The 15,728-nt window shown below is 39.5% G+C and overlaps 1 protein-coding gene across 7 annotated transcripts in view; it reads right to left on the bottom strand.

The window, feature by feature from the left end:
- The window catches only part of CACNB2 (calcium voltage-gated channel auxiliary subunit beta 2), a 252,581-nt gene extending 238,388 nt beyond the window's left edge, over positions 1-14,193 (bottom strand). For all 7 annotated transcript variants that reach the window (XM_027893879.1, XM_027893880.1, XM_027893881.1 and 4 more), the window contains exons 1-3: positions 14,147-14,193; positions 13,951-14,111; positions 2,541-2,633 (exon numbers count right to left, since the gene is read on the bottom strand). In XM_027893879.1, coding sequence (XP_027749680.1) covers positions 2,541-2,633; positions 13,951-14,049 — 192 coding nt within the window. In that variant the 5' untranslated portion in view covers positions 14,050-14,111; positions 14,147-14,193. The remainder of the gene's footprint in view (positions 1-2,540; positions 2,634-13,950; positions 14,112-14,146) is intronic.
- Between the last annotated feature and the right edge of the window lie 1,535 nt (positions 14,194-15,728).

The following is a 15,728-nucleotide window of genomic DNA, read 5'->3' as shown; positions in this document are numbered from 1 at the left end:
CAATAAATCCACAAATCTCTTTTTAACCAAAAACTGACTTCCTGGTTTTAAGACAGAACTAAAACAAAATAACAGAAAATAAAGGGTCCATCATTGATTATACTGGGTTTGTATTAGTTTATCCACTCTGCTTTTCTGCAACTTTTATCTATCTTGGGAGAAACACATTTTCTCCTGCAAATAAATGGCTACTGCAAAACAATTATGTCCATTTATACCAGGTAAAGTATCCCCCAAGACAGACAGGAACTAGCAATATGTAGTGCCAAGGTAGTTTCTGGGAAGGACAGAGCAGCTGAGCCCAAAAATGACTGCACCCATTCTGTTTAATATTTTGGACACTGGGCAATTCTTCCTTAGTGCAAGAGAAACCAAGCTGTCCCAGGAAAAGAATTAGAGCAGGAAAGCCTGTTTAATTTGCAGTCAAACTCTGAAATAAACCTCTCAGAAGTAACTGTGAAGAGACATGTCTCTCATACATCTGCTACAACTTGAACAGTTCTGCCTGCACATTACTTGCTTGGAATGCTTTGTGGGGCTTTTTAAAAATTTATTCTGGACAATGTCACATAACATATATTTATTCATTAATTCATTTATTCGTTAACATCCCTTCATTATCTTCAGTGACAATACCATTGCAAGACTGAGTTTTGCTTCAGCAATCTATGAAACCTCTGTTTTTTCCCAGAAGCCTAATCATCTTTCAATCATTTGTGTTACATCACTTGAGTAATTACTAAATTTGGATTTATTTCAGGGAAATATATAAATCTCTTCTGTAAAAATCAACACTTGAGGAAGTCACACTCCATGCTGCTTTGGAGCCCCTGGAAAGATACAGGCACACTTAGACTATAGCTCACCAGCCTTGTTTCATACCTCTGTTTTAACGACTTGATAAATCATTCCTCAACAGTCTATAGAGACAGTCAGATCTCCATTGACTACAGGAGTCCACCTCAACATCTCTATGCTTTTTGATGATCCACCTCCTTATGCTACACACCCCTTTGCCCTGCTCCCCCTCATGACACCAAGAGGAGATACTTGAGACCAATTTCAGATTTCATTTAGATAAACAAGAAAGGCAAAGAAAGAAGCATGTGCAGCTGGTGTAAAATAAACACACATACGCTGCTAAAAATGTTCCAGGCTGAATTCAACATCCACAAGGAGCTAAGGAAAACAGCAACACAGAATTCCTTACAAAGATTCCTTGGAACTGGGAGATCCTGTTGCTGCTCCCAAAGACTACTCTGACTGTTTTTTTCAGAGTATTTTAAGACAGGACAAAATGTCACAAATAAGTAATTTACTTGATCTGGGGTTTGTATCTTGATATTGTTTACTGCCACTGAAAAACTACCACGATCAATTAATACTTCATACCTATGTCCAACAGACACTGAAATGCAATTGGGGTCTGACTTTATCAAATCCACAGGCTATCACAAAACCTGTCAACATGGTTACACCAACACAAAGTAGAAGAATTTTGCAAACAGAAAATGGGAACTGATACAACCAATGCAACAACAGTGGAGATGCAGTTTTGAGATGAAGGAGCATGCATAACAAGGGAGTAGAAAGGGAGGTGTGGTGTTTGCTCATGGTTAAACCAAAAACTCTGCTATGAAAACTCCCAAATTCCAGAACCCCTCTGAAAAAGATAGCAAAGTCTGCATTTACAATACCATGGTTTAAATCAGCAGGACATGAAGAACTGTATTTCAGACTCTGCACAGGCTCAGTCACTGGGTACCATTTCTGGGTACCATTTCTGCTCTCCAAGTTGTTGACGACCACAAGCACATCAAAACACACACTCCCTCCCCAAAAGCACAGTCTCAGTAGCACCATTCGGCAGCCAAAGACCATAGTGGGCTCTGGATACCCTCCCAGATACCTCTGTCAGCCAGATTAAGCTGTCTCCAAGCACCCACACTGGGCTGGGATCCCCATGAGGTTCCATTTGGATCTCTCCCTCTGAGGGAGAGACACATAGACACCAGTCATGGGAGTCTACAACACCGCCCCATCTTTGGCAGGCTATTTACAGCATCAGTGCAATGGGGACAATTGCTGCCAGGGATTTCCCCTCCAAACCATGCCTCAAAATAACACTGGGATGTGGGAGGAAAGCAACTTGGTTAACACTGCCTCACACAGGACTATTTTAAGTAGGAAAACCCTGAGGATTAGTAGGGTTTTGATTCTTTCTCCCAAATGTTGCCACTTTAGGCACTCCCATTAGACTCTGCTTCCTCCTCCAGCTTTAATCAATCACCTGATGGAATCAGAGTAACAAAAATAAGAAAAACTACTATACATGGAAATGAATGAGAAATGAAAAAGTATTTTCCTGCCAAGACCAAAACAATAGCAACCAAATACTTTTCATTGTGCCAGGACAGACTTCTGCTATTTCTCAGGCTACAGCGTCACTCTTTGATTTGACAATTTAAAGGAAAAAAAAAATTATTTGAACATTTACATCAGTAAGCCATCCAGTCTTTCAGAAGCTGAAAAACCCATACCTGGCGTACAAAACTGTTAGAGGTAGTGTCGGAAGATGTACTCCCATCTGATCCTTTAAATCGGTTTTTTCTTCTTGCCCCTTTACCGTATGACTGTAAAAAACAAAAACAAAAACAAACAGATTAGAGAAATAGCATTACAGCATTAAAGCATCAGTTTGTGTTGCATAGAAAGCTTTCAGTGTCTCCCAGGCAAGCAGGGATTCGGATTATCAGCTCTGTGACAATCAATAAGCACATATTCAGTAAGTAACTGATGGGATGTGAGCAAGTGCTTATCAGGTTTGGTCAATCGAGCACTAAATGCTTTGTTGTTTTTGGTTTTTTTCACATCGGGGTTTGGAAAAGCATTTATAGACTTGTATAGATGTCGAATTATTCACTCAAGTCACAGTGATTAAAAAGCACAGTTTGTTTTGCAGCTAGTTTAAATAAACAAGGTAGAAAAGGAGATACTGGAACAGTCCTGAGTACACTATAGCAATAAGCCAAGTCAGCTGAGGGAACAAGAAACAGCAAGAAGTGATCAACAACTTGTTGATTGAGATACAAGCTTATAGCCTAGGGAGATTTTACAATAAAGTGGTTTTTTACAAAAAGTCAAAGAAAGTAAAAGCAGAATAACAATAAAAAAGGAATACAGGTGTAACTGGAAAAGGGATAAATACAACTAAATGCAATTGAAAGCAAGTCATCATTTTTACCTATTAGGAATTTAAAAAGACGCCAGGAGAAAGCTATAGTTGGCTTAAGCAAAAAATTAAAACCATAGTTTAGAAACACAGCAAATGGGTGTGTTTGTGCCCCCCTCCCAAAAAAAAAAAAACCAAAACTTATTTGTTCTGTGCACTGAATATCGATCATCAATAAATATAATTAAAATAAATTTAAAAAACATGAAAGAGTTCAAAACTATGTTATTTTTAATCGCTTATTTATGTGGTGACTGTAAAGTGTGACATGACACCACTCTGACCAGGGCATCCTCCCAGGTATAGCAATGACATTAAAACATAACCCTTCCTATGCTAGTGCAATTGTTTAAGTTCATCTAAACTTAAAATAAAATTATATCTTGACTACTTAAAACATTATTTTCCTTGAGGCTGATAAACACAATTTTTTCCTTACTCATCATGCTGCTGTAAAGGTCATTTTACTAATCCATCTCTCTGGATCATGTCTTCTCTCTTTAAGTACCTCCCACAGTTCCCTGAAATAAACAGGGTCTTTGTCTTCTCTGTCAAAGTCTATGTTGGCCTATTCCCAATCTTACCTCTCATCCTGCATTCAGCACTCAACTTTTGAATTCTACAACAACTCAGAGAAAAAAAAAAAAAAAAAACAACAACACAAAACCAAACACCAGTCTCCATCACCAACATGCTAAATTTCCAGAGAGTAATTTCATATCCTCTCCCATAATACCTTGGAATCCTTCTCCCAGGGACAAAAATTCTTTTACAGAAATCTTGTTGTTCTCCTTCAAATATACAACAAAAACACCTTCTAGATAATAAAGTATAAGTGTATCTCAAAATATTATACTAATAAAAGATATTATTTATCCACTTTTACTTTCTAGGATTCCAAGTCCATGCATCCACATCCTGCTGTTGACTTTGGTCATAAGTCGCTCTTGGTCTCAGGTTTAGGCACAATGAGAAAATTATGATCAGCTTACTGGAGAACACGGCTGTGCATGCATTACAGCACAGCACTCCTGATAACCTGGCCCTAATACAGCAAACCCTGGGATAAAACCCTGCCTGGTGCATAAGGTATGTCCTTCCCTGTGCCTGAGTAATCTTCAGAGCACCATGCTGAGCTTTGGGCCTGAGTTCTCTGGTTCTCATGGTAGGGAAGGATGGGCTACAGTGCTGGCTCAGAGTGACACTTAAAATCTCATAATGGCAGATTTTTCAGATCATGACTTCAAAATCTGAATTGTTGTTCTTAGAAGTAATACATATGATAAGTACGGTGAAATATTTTGCAATTTAAGAGTAACTGAGGAGGACAACATATTGCCACTACAAACTTCAGATTGTTTGACAAATCCAAGTAACTTGCCTCCACGAGATGCAAGAGAAGAATATCAAGCTGTATCTGGACCATAGGTGTTGATTCTGGGCAAGTTTGGAGCACTGGTTGAAACAGAACATACCAATCTTTTAGAAAGGATGTCTCATCCAACAATAGTTCTGTTAGCCTGACACTCTCAGCAAAAATAATATCTGTTATGTCACTGACCTAACAATGACCTACAACAACAGCAATTCTTTGTCCCTAAAAATACAGATTTATGGGAAAGATATTTTGCCAAGCTCGTATGATTTTTTCAAAACTGTAAAGCAGCCATGTAAGAAATTTCTGTAAGTCACACAAATTGATTCTACACATGCTGGTTAGGGCACAACCATAGGAAAATTAGCATGCCAATGAAGTGCTGATGAGTCTAGAACTGTAACCCAGCACATCTCAAAATGTAAAATTAAATTTCAATGAGGAATAGTTTTACAGGGTTGCATTTCTAAAAGGAATCTTTGATAACAGAAGAACTTTTTGATAATAGAAAGGCCTTCATAGATCAATAAGAATACAAAGTAGGTTGGAACCACCATTACCAGCAAATTATTCAATATATTTTCCAGTTACAGTTAGAACAGATGGTTCTATCAGAACCATCTTTTTCATATAATATAATATCATTTAATATAATATTTCACCTAATACAATATTAAAGTACCTAAAATACATTAAAAGTATCTTTAGCAGCAGTAGTTCTCAAATACAACAACATCTTTAAATCAAAATTTAACTCTTAAAAATGATTCTCATTGGGGTAACTGACTTTGGTTACCCACAAACATTCTGAACCAGTTTTCTACAACTTTTGTGGAAGCAAATAGAAATGTACTTAGAAAAAAATAAAGCATTTCTAACATTCACAAAGGAGTTCAAGAATATAATATAAGCATCACACTATATAGGCAATTTCATAAATGTGTACAGTGTAGTATTGTGTGATTCCCAACGAGATACTAAAAAAAAAAGTACACATATTCTCTTTCATGTTTTGTTTGTATTTTTCCCCAGTTACTACAATATTATTTTATTTACAGTGTCACAGTGTTCACTTTTATAACACACAAAAAAATTACAACAAAGGCAAAAGAGGGACTGAGTCTAGAGTGATGAGGATAAAACAAACAAGAGCAGAATAAAACCGCAGTACAAGCAGAGATAAAATACACACTTTCCTATCTGCATAGCAACGACTAAAAGCATTTCTTTCTGGCAATGTTACACAGAAAATGCAGCTCACATGGAAGCTCACCTTGATTTTTCAGTTTGAGAAGTTTTTTTGCATGGCAGCACATATGTTCTTGTTCTAGTCTTCTATAAGTGGAAATTATTCAGAAGTACAAGCTAAATACTAACTTTAAATGCAAAAAACCTATTGACATGATGGCAGGCTGTGGCTGCAGAGTGTAGACAAAGTCAGTTTTACACCTGCTTCTTTGCACAGACTGATTCTCAGTCAGAGGAAAGGGGGACAACTTCGGCACATGGGAAAAATGGGATTTCATGAGTCCTTTCCTTATTTTAAACTATGCTAATCAGGGACTACATTTGTATTCTATGCCTTTCAAGCTTATTCCCACAGTTAAAAACGCATTAAATTTTCTTCTGAAAATAAGATAAGTCTTCCATAAACAAAACAGTCTTATATATTTTTAAAAATCACTAACTATCTCTGTCATGTGGAGAATCATGAATACTCATCCTGTCATAGTCATTAAGTTTTGCTTTTTTTAAGTGTATTTTTTTTCCATAAGAGCTTGATGTGAGAGCAAGACCTCTGTAGGAAAAAAAAAAAATCTACCAGTTACTTTCAATTCTGGGAATAAAAAAAAAGTAGAATTTTTTAACAATGAAGCCAATATGTTACTGTGATTTTCATATTAAAATTAGCTGCTTTATCTGTGTTCTGTGCAGCAGTTGGCTGCGATTTAGTGGCTAAAAATAAAGGGCTGAATCACGATGTGTGGACATTGGCCAGTAAAAGCAGCAACACGAGACAATTGTTCTTAACCTATATGGTACCCAACACACAACCACTGGAGATCAAATGCTTCCACATCCCAGTTTACAGTGCCCAATGGTAACAATCCCAAAACTCAGCAGAGGCAGGTTCCCATGGCACACCAGCATTTGCCCCAGCTAGTTTGAATACAACCAGCACCAACCCTACAAAGAAGCCTGTTGGTATAAAAAGTTTGCTGACAGGAACATTCTCACCGGACTTTAGCAGAACATCTTACACAAACCTAAAGTTATGAATACATTTAAGTGTTTACAAGATCAAAACTTGAGCTTGGTTTATTAGTCAGATGTGTGAAATTCTTTTAAAATTGTCTGAGCTGCCAGAGACAAGAAACAAAACATGCACATTTATGTTCTACAGCTTCTCAAAATACCTGGCAAACAATGTGAAATCTTACAAAAAAAACAAAAACAAACCATCAAACTAACTTTGTAAAAAACATTTCATCAGCAAAGTCTTTACAAAGCAAAGACTCTGCTCTCCAACTCTGACTAGAAAGTACATTGTGCAATCATTATTCAACCCATCTAATCAAATGCAATACGGGAATCATATGAAGCATTAAAGGCATACATAGCAGTTTTCTGATAATTAACAGTTTTATATACATTTACTTGTTATTGCAAACAGATGAGATCAATGTCACTCAGTAAAACTTTAATTTTAATGAGGTTCTGCCCCAATACATGAAAAGTATGCATCCATAACATTTAATCCTCTAACACACATGACAAGCAGAAGGCATGGTTTATCCCTGTAGGCAAAATACTATCATCTGGAAGAGGAAATATAAAACATTTAAAATTCAGTGAGAATCTTGAAAAATGCCCTTCACCAGTAACCACTCTCATGGTATTTTATATCAAAGCAGCAGTGAGGACTATGTACAGAGTGAGTCTGAACCCTTATTGTTTATCATAGGTAAAACAGCTCCTTAAAAAATATCTTACTGGTCTCATTCCAAAAATGGTGAAAAGGCATAGGAGATTTAGGCAGTAGAAGAGTAACTAATGTCAAGTCAGATCTTTAAACAAAGATGCAAGACAGAAATTGGAGAGAAAAAAAAAATCAGATCTAGAATGTATCTTATATGGTCTCAGATGAACAAGTGACCAACTACAAAGATCAAAAGAACAGCTAAAGGTAAAGAGTGACCCCCTGATGAATTAGAGAATTGCTAGAAATGTCAGAAATGCAAGAATGAACTAAGTATTTTTCCTTCCCATGCAAAAGCTTTGAAAAAAGTTAAAAATACCCATGTTCTAATCAAAAGATAGCAAACCGGGAAGGTGCAGAACGTACACATCCAGCTCTGTCCTTCCCTTAGAAGAATAAGCCCTCGCTACTTTAACCAATTCCTTATAACAGGGTAACAAATGTTCCCGTAGCTCAGACCCCCTGAGCCCTCTCTGGTCCATGGCCAGGTTTGTGGCCACTCAGAAATGATATCCTTCAGCTACTGGAGGGTGTAGCCTCCAGTATCAGCTGCATGGCTGTAAACCCCCACACCCGCACGTGAATATTTCTGATCTTAGCACCACAAATCCTACTAATCTCATAAAGGAGATGAAGTCAGCCTTCTGACAGCACAGCCAAGGGCTAGAAGTTGTACATAGACCCTGGTGATGAGCTCCCCAGCACTCCACAGCTCCCTTCCATTATGGGAACTTGGAACATAGTAATGTATTCTGGCTTGCCTCCATCTCAGGGCCAGGGTTTCATGTCATCCTACATGTCATGTCATCCTACATCAGTGCAGTTCTGTGACAGGCACTCAGTCTTGTGACATACCTTCACCAAAGAAGTTGCCTGAGCCGCACAGACTCATTCCCATAACAGAGAAGAATCCCCAGGTTAGGTTTCAAAACCTGGATTTCTCCAAACAAACAACTATATATATATATATATATATATATATATATATATATATAGGACACTATTCAGAAAAGACTCCCCTCCAGGAAACCTATCAAATCGAGGATCTCCATATACAGTCTTCAAGTTCATGCAAGCTACAGTGATGACTGTGCAAAGTCCACCCCACATTTTAGAAAATCCTCCACCTACATAAAAAAAAAATCCATAGAAACAAATAAACAATTTATTTCTCCAAACTTGCATATATAATACACAAAGAAGTATTTGACACATGCTTTTTCCCCCCACCATGTAAAAAGGAAAAAAAAAAAAAAACAATTTCTGCTGACAAATCTGTAACAGCGTTAAATCTTAGATGATCTTTTCTGCTGGCCTGTGATAAAGCCTTGCCAACACTGCAGCTAGAAATAGCCCTATTCTCACCAGTTCCTACACTTCTAAGCCATCTCCCAGTGCTCCTACCTTGGCCTCAGACCAGGTCACCTGGCAGTTTCCATCTGCCAGACAAGAAGCTGGGAACTTGGCCTGCTCTCCTCCTCCACAGTGTCTTGGAAACCCACCTCAGTGCAAACCTGTTGCACGTGTATCTGTAATTCCAGTGATGAAGATGTCAGTTCCCAACAGCAGAAGGTGCTGAAGCTCATGCCCAAACCACTCTGTGCTTTCTGCAGCTTTTTAAGATTGGCAACTACAGTTGTAGGCCACGTGCCTGCACATCTCCACCTGCTCTCCATGGATCTCTTAATTTCTCTCATACAAGCAAACAGTAAAAGAGATCTGATTCCATGACAGAGGGTTTTTTGGAGGGAGCAACAGCCAAGTATGGGGCAACTACCGAGGACCTCTGCTAAGGGTCTGCTGCCCTGGGGACAGAAACCAAGACTTCAGAGGGTAGAGAGGGTGATTTTCATTGCTTTGTGTTATTTGGAAGCTCTTCTATCCTGGCACAGGAAAGAATTAAGTAAAAGAAGCAGAAGAAAAGTAACTGAGACTCCAGAGAAGCCAACCTTGGGAGAACACAGGAACTTTTCATCCATAACTGTCTGAAATTAGAAACATAGAGACAAAACAAGACAAATCCAGAGACTGCCTCTGGAAGACAGTTGCCAGATACACAAATAAGTCAGGACTGAAACTGCTGAATTATTTCAGAGGGATTTTATGCTCTAAGAAAAATGTAAAGAAAAATTATTATTATAGCCCATATATGCTGATAATGTGCAATACCCAAACAGAAAATGTCTCAGGAAGATATGAGCATGCAAAATCACTTTTTATTGATAAGAGTTCAGGACAAATAACCCGAAGAGCAGAGGAGAATCATCAGAAAAGTAATAGCTGAAATCAACAGGGCTTTATTCAGTGAAGGACTATTAAAATTTATTTTTGTCAGTAAGGAGTACAACAGTGAAAGGAGGTTACCACACTGCGAGAGAAAACACTACCTCTTGCTGAGGACCACGAGAAAGTCCAACGAATGGAGGTGGATTTTATCTCTGTATATATTCCACTGAGTTGCTGCTACATTGCATTTGGATTCTAGGGATGCTGCCAGAAGAGAGTAAAACCTTCCATGCCTCTATAATGAATGGGCACTGTTATTATTTAAGTAATAAAAGTGATATCATTCTTGTTTGTTTATGGCTTACAAAGTATTCTTGCAAGTCAATACTGGGAAATACACTGTTGCAAAATGCTTGTTTGAAGAATAAATAAACATGCAAGAATTGTGATAAATCAACCCAGCTGAAAGAGAGCAGCAGAGGGCAGTGTGATTAATCTGCTGAGAACAAATCTCTGGATATTCTTGCCATTCCTCATTACCACAATACAGGTAGTGAAGGGATGGTGCTATGCAACTGGGAAGGTAGCTGGAGATCAAGGAAGGACAACAGTCAGTGTAAAGGCCAAATAACTAAGCTGATATTTTAGAGTCACCACATGCACATCACTCTTAAATTCATCTAACATCAACTGTATTTGATACAGCAGGAAAACTGAACAAGCCTGTCCCAATCCCGATGCATTCACTTCACCTTCAGCAATGCAATGCAAAAAACTAGTCAAGCACTCCAGGGAGAATGAAACCTTTAGACTTGGAAGGCAGAATCACTTAACGATACCAGGTGGTGGAGGAAATCTGAATGCAAGTGAAAGAGCTGAAGAAAACAATCAAGAAGAGAATTGTTTTCATTTAAAATCTGTCAAGTTGTTAGGACCTGCATTGACAGATGATGCATAAGAAGGCAAGAAAAAGAACAGGAGGAAAATAATAATGAGGAAGAGGGAAGAATTCATCCAGAGTAAGATATCTCCTCCCTTCACAAGATAGTCCATAGTTGCTTGATAGAAGGTTTCATTATATTTTCCTTGAAACATCTTGTGTAATTTACTGATCTGATTTGCTGTGACTGTTCCTAATGCACAACACAGGAAACTTTATCATGAGAAAATAGCAACAGAAACTGAATCTAATGATTTCTGGGGACTGAGGGACTTTGAAGGAGGAACATAAGAAAATTACATGGGAGGGAGGGGAAAAACAAAGAGAGGCCAAGAGTTACCATGAAAGGCATTAATATGCCATGTTATAGTATAAACAAATCAACATAGCATCTCAGTTAATTAAAATTATTAAATCAAATATTCTACTAATTCAGATTCCTAAAATAAAGGGGTTCTTGAAATAAAAAACTAAAAAGAGGAGTGGAGTAGATTTTTTTTAAAAAAAAGATACTGATCATCAAAGAATGATGCATTTGAACTGTTTGCTTTTTTTATGATTGTAGAAAATCAAAATCGCACATGTTGATTTTATTACAAAAGGGCCACACCTAAAACTACCACTTGCATTGACATATACCTGAACATTGTGAATAATTCCACAGTGTAACTGTTAGCATGTACATTTGCCTGGATAAAACTGGATAAAACTGAAAATATACTGCAACCCCATCCAGACTAGGATCACAGTGAGTACCTAGAACTATGTTTTTATAGCAATATGGACCTGAAAGCCACAGATAATAATAATAATACAGAATAATAGCCCAATATCTTGTCCCTATTGCGAAGAACTTCCCAGGGACAACACAGTATTACCGTCATGATCCACACCCAAGGAGATTTTACTTTGTTTGCAGATCTTGTTAGGAAAATGCATTATGAAAATAAAAAAAAATTTTGCACAGAGGCTATCTAGGAATATTTCACACATTTAACTACCTTTTAAGTGTATTACTTCCAGAGTGTTAACAATACTCACTCCTTTTGCCACAAGTTTCACCAAAACGGATGGATATGAACAATCAAAGATGCCAACCGTGATGTACAGCTAGGTTACAACAAATCTCAGCTTTGCAAAAGTAAAAGTCTTGGATAAGAGAAATTTTGAGGCTTGTTACAACTCTACAAATGCTCTTCAATTATATTTTGCTAAATTGTAATTCCCAGAAGTAGCACTTCAGAGCAAATACTTTTAGGAGTGATATCACTCCATAAGCTCGCACGTTGAGGTTTTTTTTCCCTGACACATTACTTGGCATGAAATGTTTCTAGGATTGCTACTCAAGTACCTTAGTGAAAAAGATAGTGGTGCACATAGCTGAAGTACCTGTAGGCAATCTACTTGATGATTCACATGTCCTCATTAAGCCTCTCCTTGTCACTGTGAGTGTGTTCTAAAGCAGCAAGATTCTACAATATTGATTTTTTTTAAAAACCATGTTAATGGAGCAAAAATTCAAATCAAAATAATTGTCTCTCAATGCAGTGCATGCTAAGGAATTAACTTACATTATTATTCAAAGGGATCTTTTGCTTCCACAATCTTATTTCCTCTATACGAAAGGTTTATGTATGACTAAAATAAGCACCCATTGAGAAGATATGATTCCTGTTTTGCCTAATATCTTTGATTCTAAAACTGAAAAACATTCCTGAAACAAAAAAGCTGCATTATCATTGCCTTAAAAAGTGAACCTTTTAGGCTATGAGTGTTCAGAAACCTATTTAATAAAACAGAATCTAAGTCCATTACCTGAAACACAACATGGGTTATTCTCACGCTCTAAACAGAGGTTCTTAGTTAGAACAGGGGTGAGAAAACAATTTTATGATCAGTATTTGACATTTGCCCACAGCAGAGAGGCACCATATGATTTGACAGTTGCCGATTCCGTGCTTAGGGCTGAAAAGATATAAAAGGGGGGGGATTTGTAGGTCAAAAATTAGTTCCTTTGCCAATGCTTCTAGAGAAGCTGGCAAAGCATATGGCCCTACTGAAATGTCTGTTCTGTGCTTGGAGGGCACAGACAAATTTACATCCAAAGAGACACTTTTTCTTTTTTAGCTTAACCTAGTCTCTGCTTCAGTGCCTGGATTTTGTTCTGCTGTCACCAGTCCCCAGTAAGTAAAGATCAATCAGCAAGTCTTTTGACAGACTGACAGCATTTTTCCCTGTCAACAGAGCACTTCTGGGATGAAACTCGACCACCTTCTCAAAGAAAATAAAGCAGCAGAGATAACTTTGGCAGCAACAGTAAAAACTGCCGCCCTAAAAGGAAAAAGATTCTGTCCTACAAGAACACGCATATTTGTAATTTAAACTGCACACAATCAGATTTTACCATCCTTTTACTAGGTTTAAAAATAGTACTGTTAAGTCTTTGTAGCCAACTATTGCAAAATCGAAGACATTATGCATTCATATATTAAACAGGAACAACCTCTCAAAATATAAAGTCTTTACCAAGTGTGCAAGCATCTGTACCCTGCCTCCCTCTCATCATTCATCCACCTGAACACTCTGCACATGGACCGACTTGTTAAAATTTCAGAGATGACTGTACAACCACCCTTCTGCACAGAAATCGAGCAGCTTAAATCTGCACTGTGTTCGACACCTTCAGCCTTCCCAAAATTCCTGCTCAACAATCGGCGTGAATCGCCTTCCCCCATCAACACAGACCGTCACCAGCCCGCGTAACAGATAAGGGAGATTTCAGCAGTGCATGAAAAGCATCAGGTACAGATACAACAGGTTACTGGAACGGGGGAAAAGAGCCGTAACCTGTGAGCAACACATGCACAGAAAAGCAGCTCAATAGCAACGTATTATTACATATCCACCCCCTAGATAACCGCAAGGGTTTTTTTTTTTTTTTAATTACGATGTTTCTATGGTACAGAGCACCCCATGTGTGTTAATTACCAGGCATTTGAGGATGGGGGTAAGAACAGGGGTTTCGGGCGCCTTAGGGGAGCTGTGAAACTTTTCTGACGGCGGGGACCGAAGTTGAAGGACGGGAAGCTGCGGCAGCCCCGCCGCCCCAGGGCGAAGCCTCCGAGCCCGGCCCGGCCCCGCGCCCCCACCCCGCTCCCACCCCGCTCCGGCCGCAGCCCGGCCGAGCCCCGCGGTACCTGCGCTGCCGCCGCCGCGGGCAGGGGGTTGTCCAGCAGCTCCATCTGCACCTCCTGCGCCGGGCTGGGAGGCGATTTGGACATGTCTCTCTGGACCATTGGCGAGGAGAGCGGGCGGCTGGGCGCCGAGCCCCTCGGCGGGACAGAGCCGAGCCGAGCCGAGCCGAGCCGAGCCGAGCCGAGCCGAGCCGAGCCGGGGTGGCGGGCGCCGCTCAGCGCCCGGCCATGCGGCGGAGCGGGCGGCCCTGCCCTGCCCTGCCTTGCCCAGCCCTGGCTGTGCCGGCGGGAGCGCGCTCGGCGCCGGGGGACGGGGCAGCGCCGGCGGCGGGCGCGGGGGAGGGCAGGGGGCGGCGCTGGGGAAGAGGGAAAGTGACAGCGAGCATCTCCCTCCCGGCAGCGCCGGGCGTGGGCGGCGCCGCGCTCCCGGCAGGGCTCCCCGTCGGCCCCTCCTGGATGCGCGGACACGGCAGAGGGGTCAGCGGGAAAGTTGGCGATGGGGACCAGGGAGGGGTCAGGCCCTGCTTGTCCTTTCAGCCCTGCCTCAGCCCGCGTCTGAGCCCAATCCACGGTTTTAGTGGGGAAACTGGCACTTTCAAAGAGAAAGTTCCATAGGTTTGTCGTGTTGATACAGTTTTTGTTAGTACTTGGAGTTTTCTATGCACATATCAACAAGAGATGAGTTAGATGAAGCCCACTGCCTAATTTTGTATAGCCTATAGCAGCACGATCTCAATCGTGCCATCGGTACCCCTCAGGAGGCTTTTGAAAGACCTATTCAGAACCTGACCTGGGAAAATCACCTTCCACCCCTGAGATGGTCTGTCATTCATAAGAAATCTTTGTTGCACCCAACTTAATGACCGTCTTGATAGACACTAAACTCTCTGACCACATAAAGCCCACTTGTAATCTTGTTACTTTTCGTTTTCGTCACTGGGCTGGACCTAGCTGTGCTCCATGCAGCATGAGAGGAAAACTTAGGTTTTCAGTATCCCTTCATAATTGTTTGTGAAATCTCTTATCAGCTGATTGTAAACAGTGAAAAGTCAGAACAGAAATTAGGTGGACTGTCATATACTTAAAATAACAACCATTACTAAGAGAAATATAATAGTCACTTACAGGAAAAGAAACCATTAAAGCAAATCCAGCACAAAAGCCAGATCAGTTACAAGACGTATTTGAATAAGCTTGAGAACTTTCACTTGTCCAAAAAGTTTCATATTTGATTATGAAATGCTGTAGTAGTATTCTTCAAAAATAATTTCTAGAATTTTAGTGTTGTCCATGGCAAAACAGAACCTTAATGTTACGCGAAAAGAATGTCTTTTATGTGCTTAACTTTCATTCAAATAATTCAATAGAGATGCTCAACAATCTTGAAACTACAAAGATGCTAGAGCCTGGATTGCTTTCAGATGTTTTTTCAGTCATTATAACTAAAAAAGATTTTTTTCTCTTGAAACATTTGGTGCAAAAGATGCATACTTTGCCTTCTAATAGAGGCCTCAAAGTACTTATTTCTTTGTCACTTCCAAATTAGATTGTTTTAATGGAATTACTTTTTGTGACCATCATCATAATTAAGGAATTTACTGAAAAACATAAACACAGTATTCCTGTTAATGACTGCTGAGTGGGGTGTTGTTATCGAAAGATATTTTCTTTGACTTCTAACACCTTGATTGCTTTGGAACCATTTACCCTTCTATTTCAAATTATATTCTAGGAAAGGTAGTTGATGATCTACCATGATTCAGTACCTTTACTTGGTAGAT

The sequence above is a fragment of the Empidonax traillii genome, unplaced genomic scaffold, assembly GCF_003031625.1.
Source record: "Empidonax traillii isolate 1590-97213 ecotype Southwest subspecies unplaced genomic scaffold, ASM303162v1 scaffold409:size521033, whole genome shotgun sequence".
NCBI lineage: Eukaryota > Metazoa > Chordata > Aves > Passeriformes > Tyrannidae > Empidonax > Empidonax traillii.
Note: the sequence above shows the minus strand (reverse complement) of the source record. Positions and strands in the feature narration are given on the sequence as shown.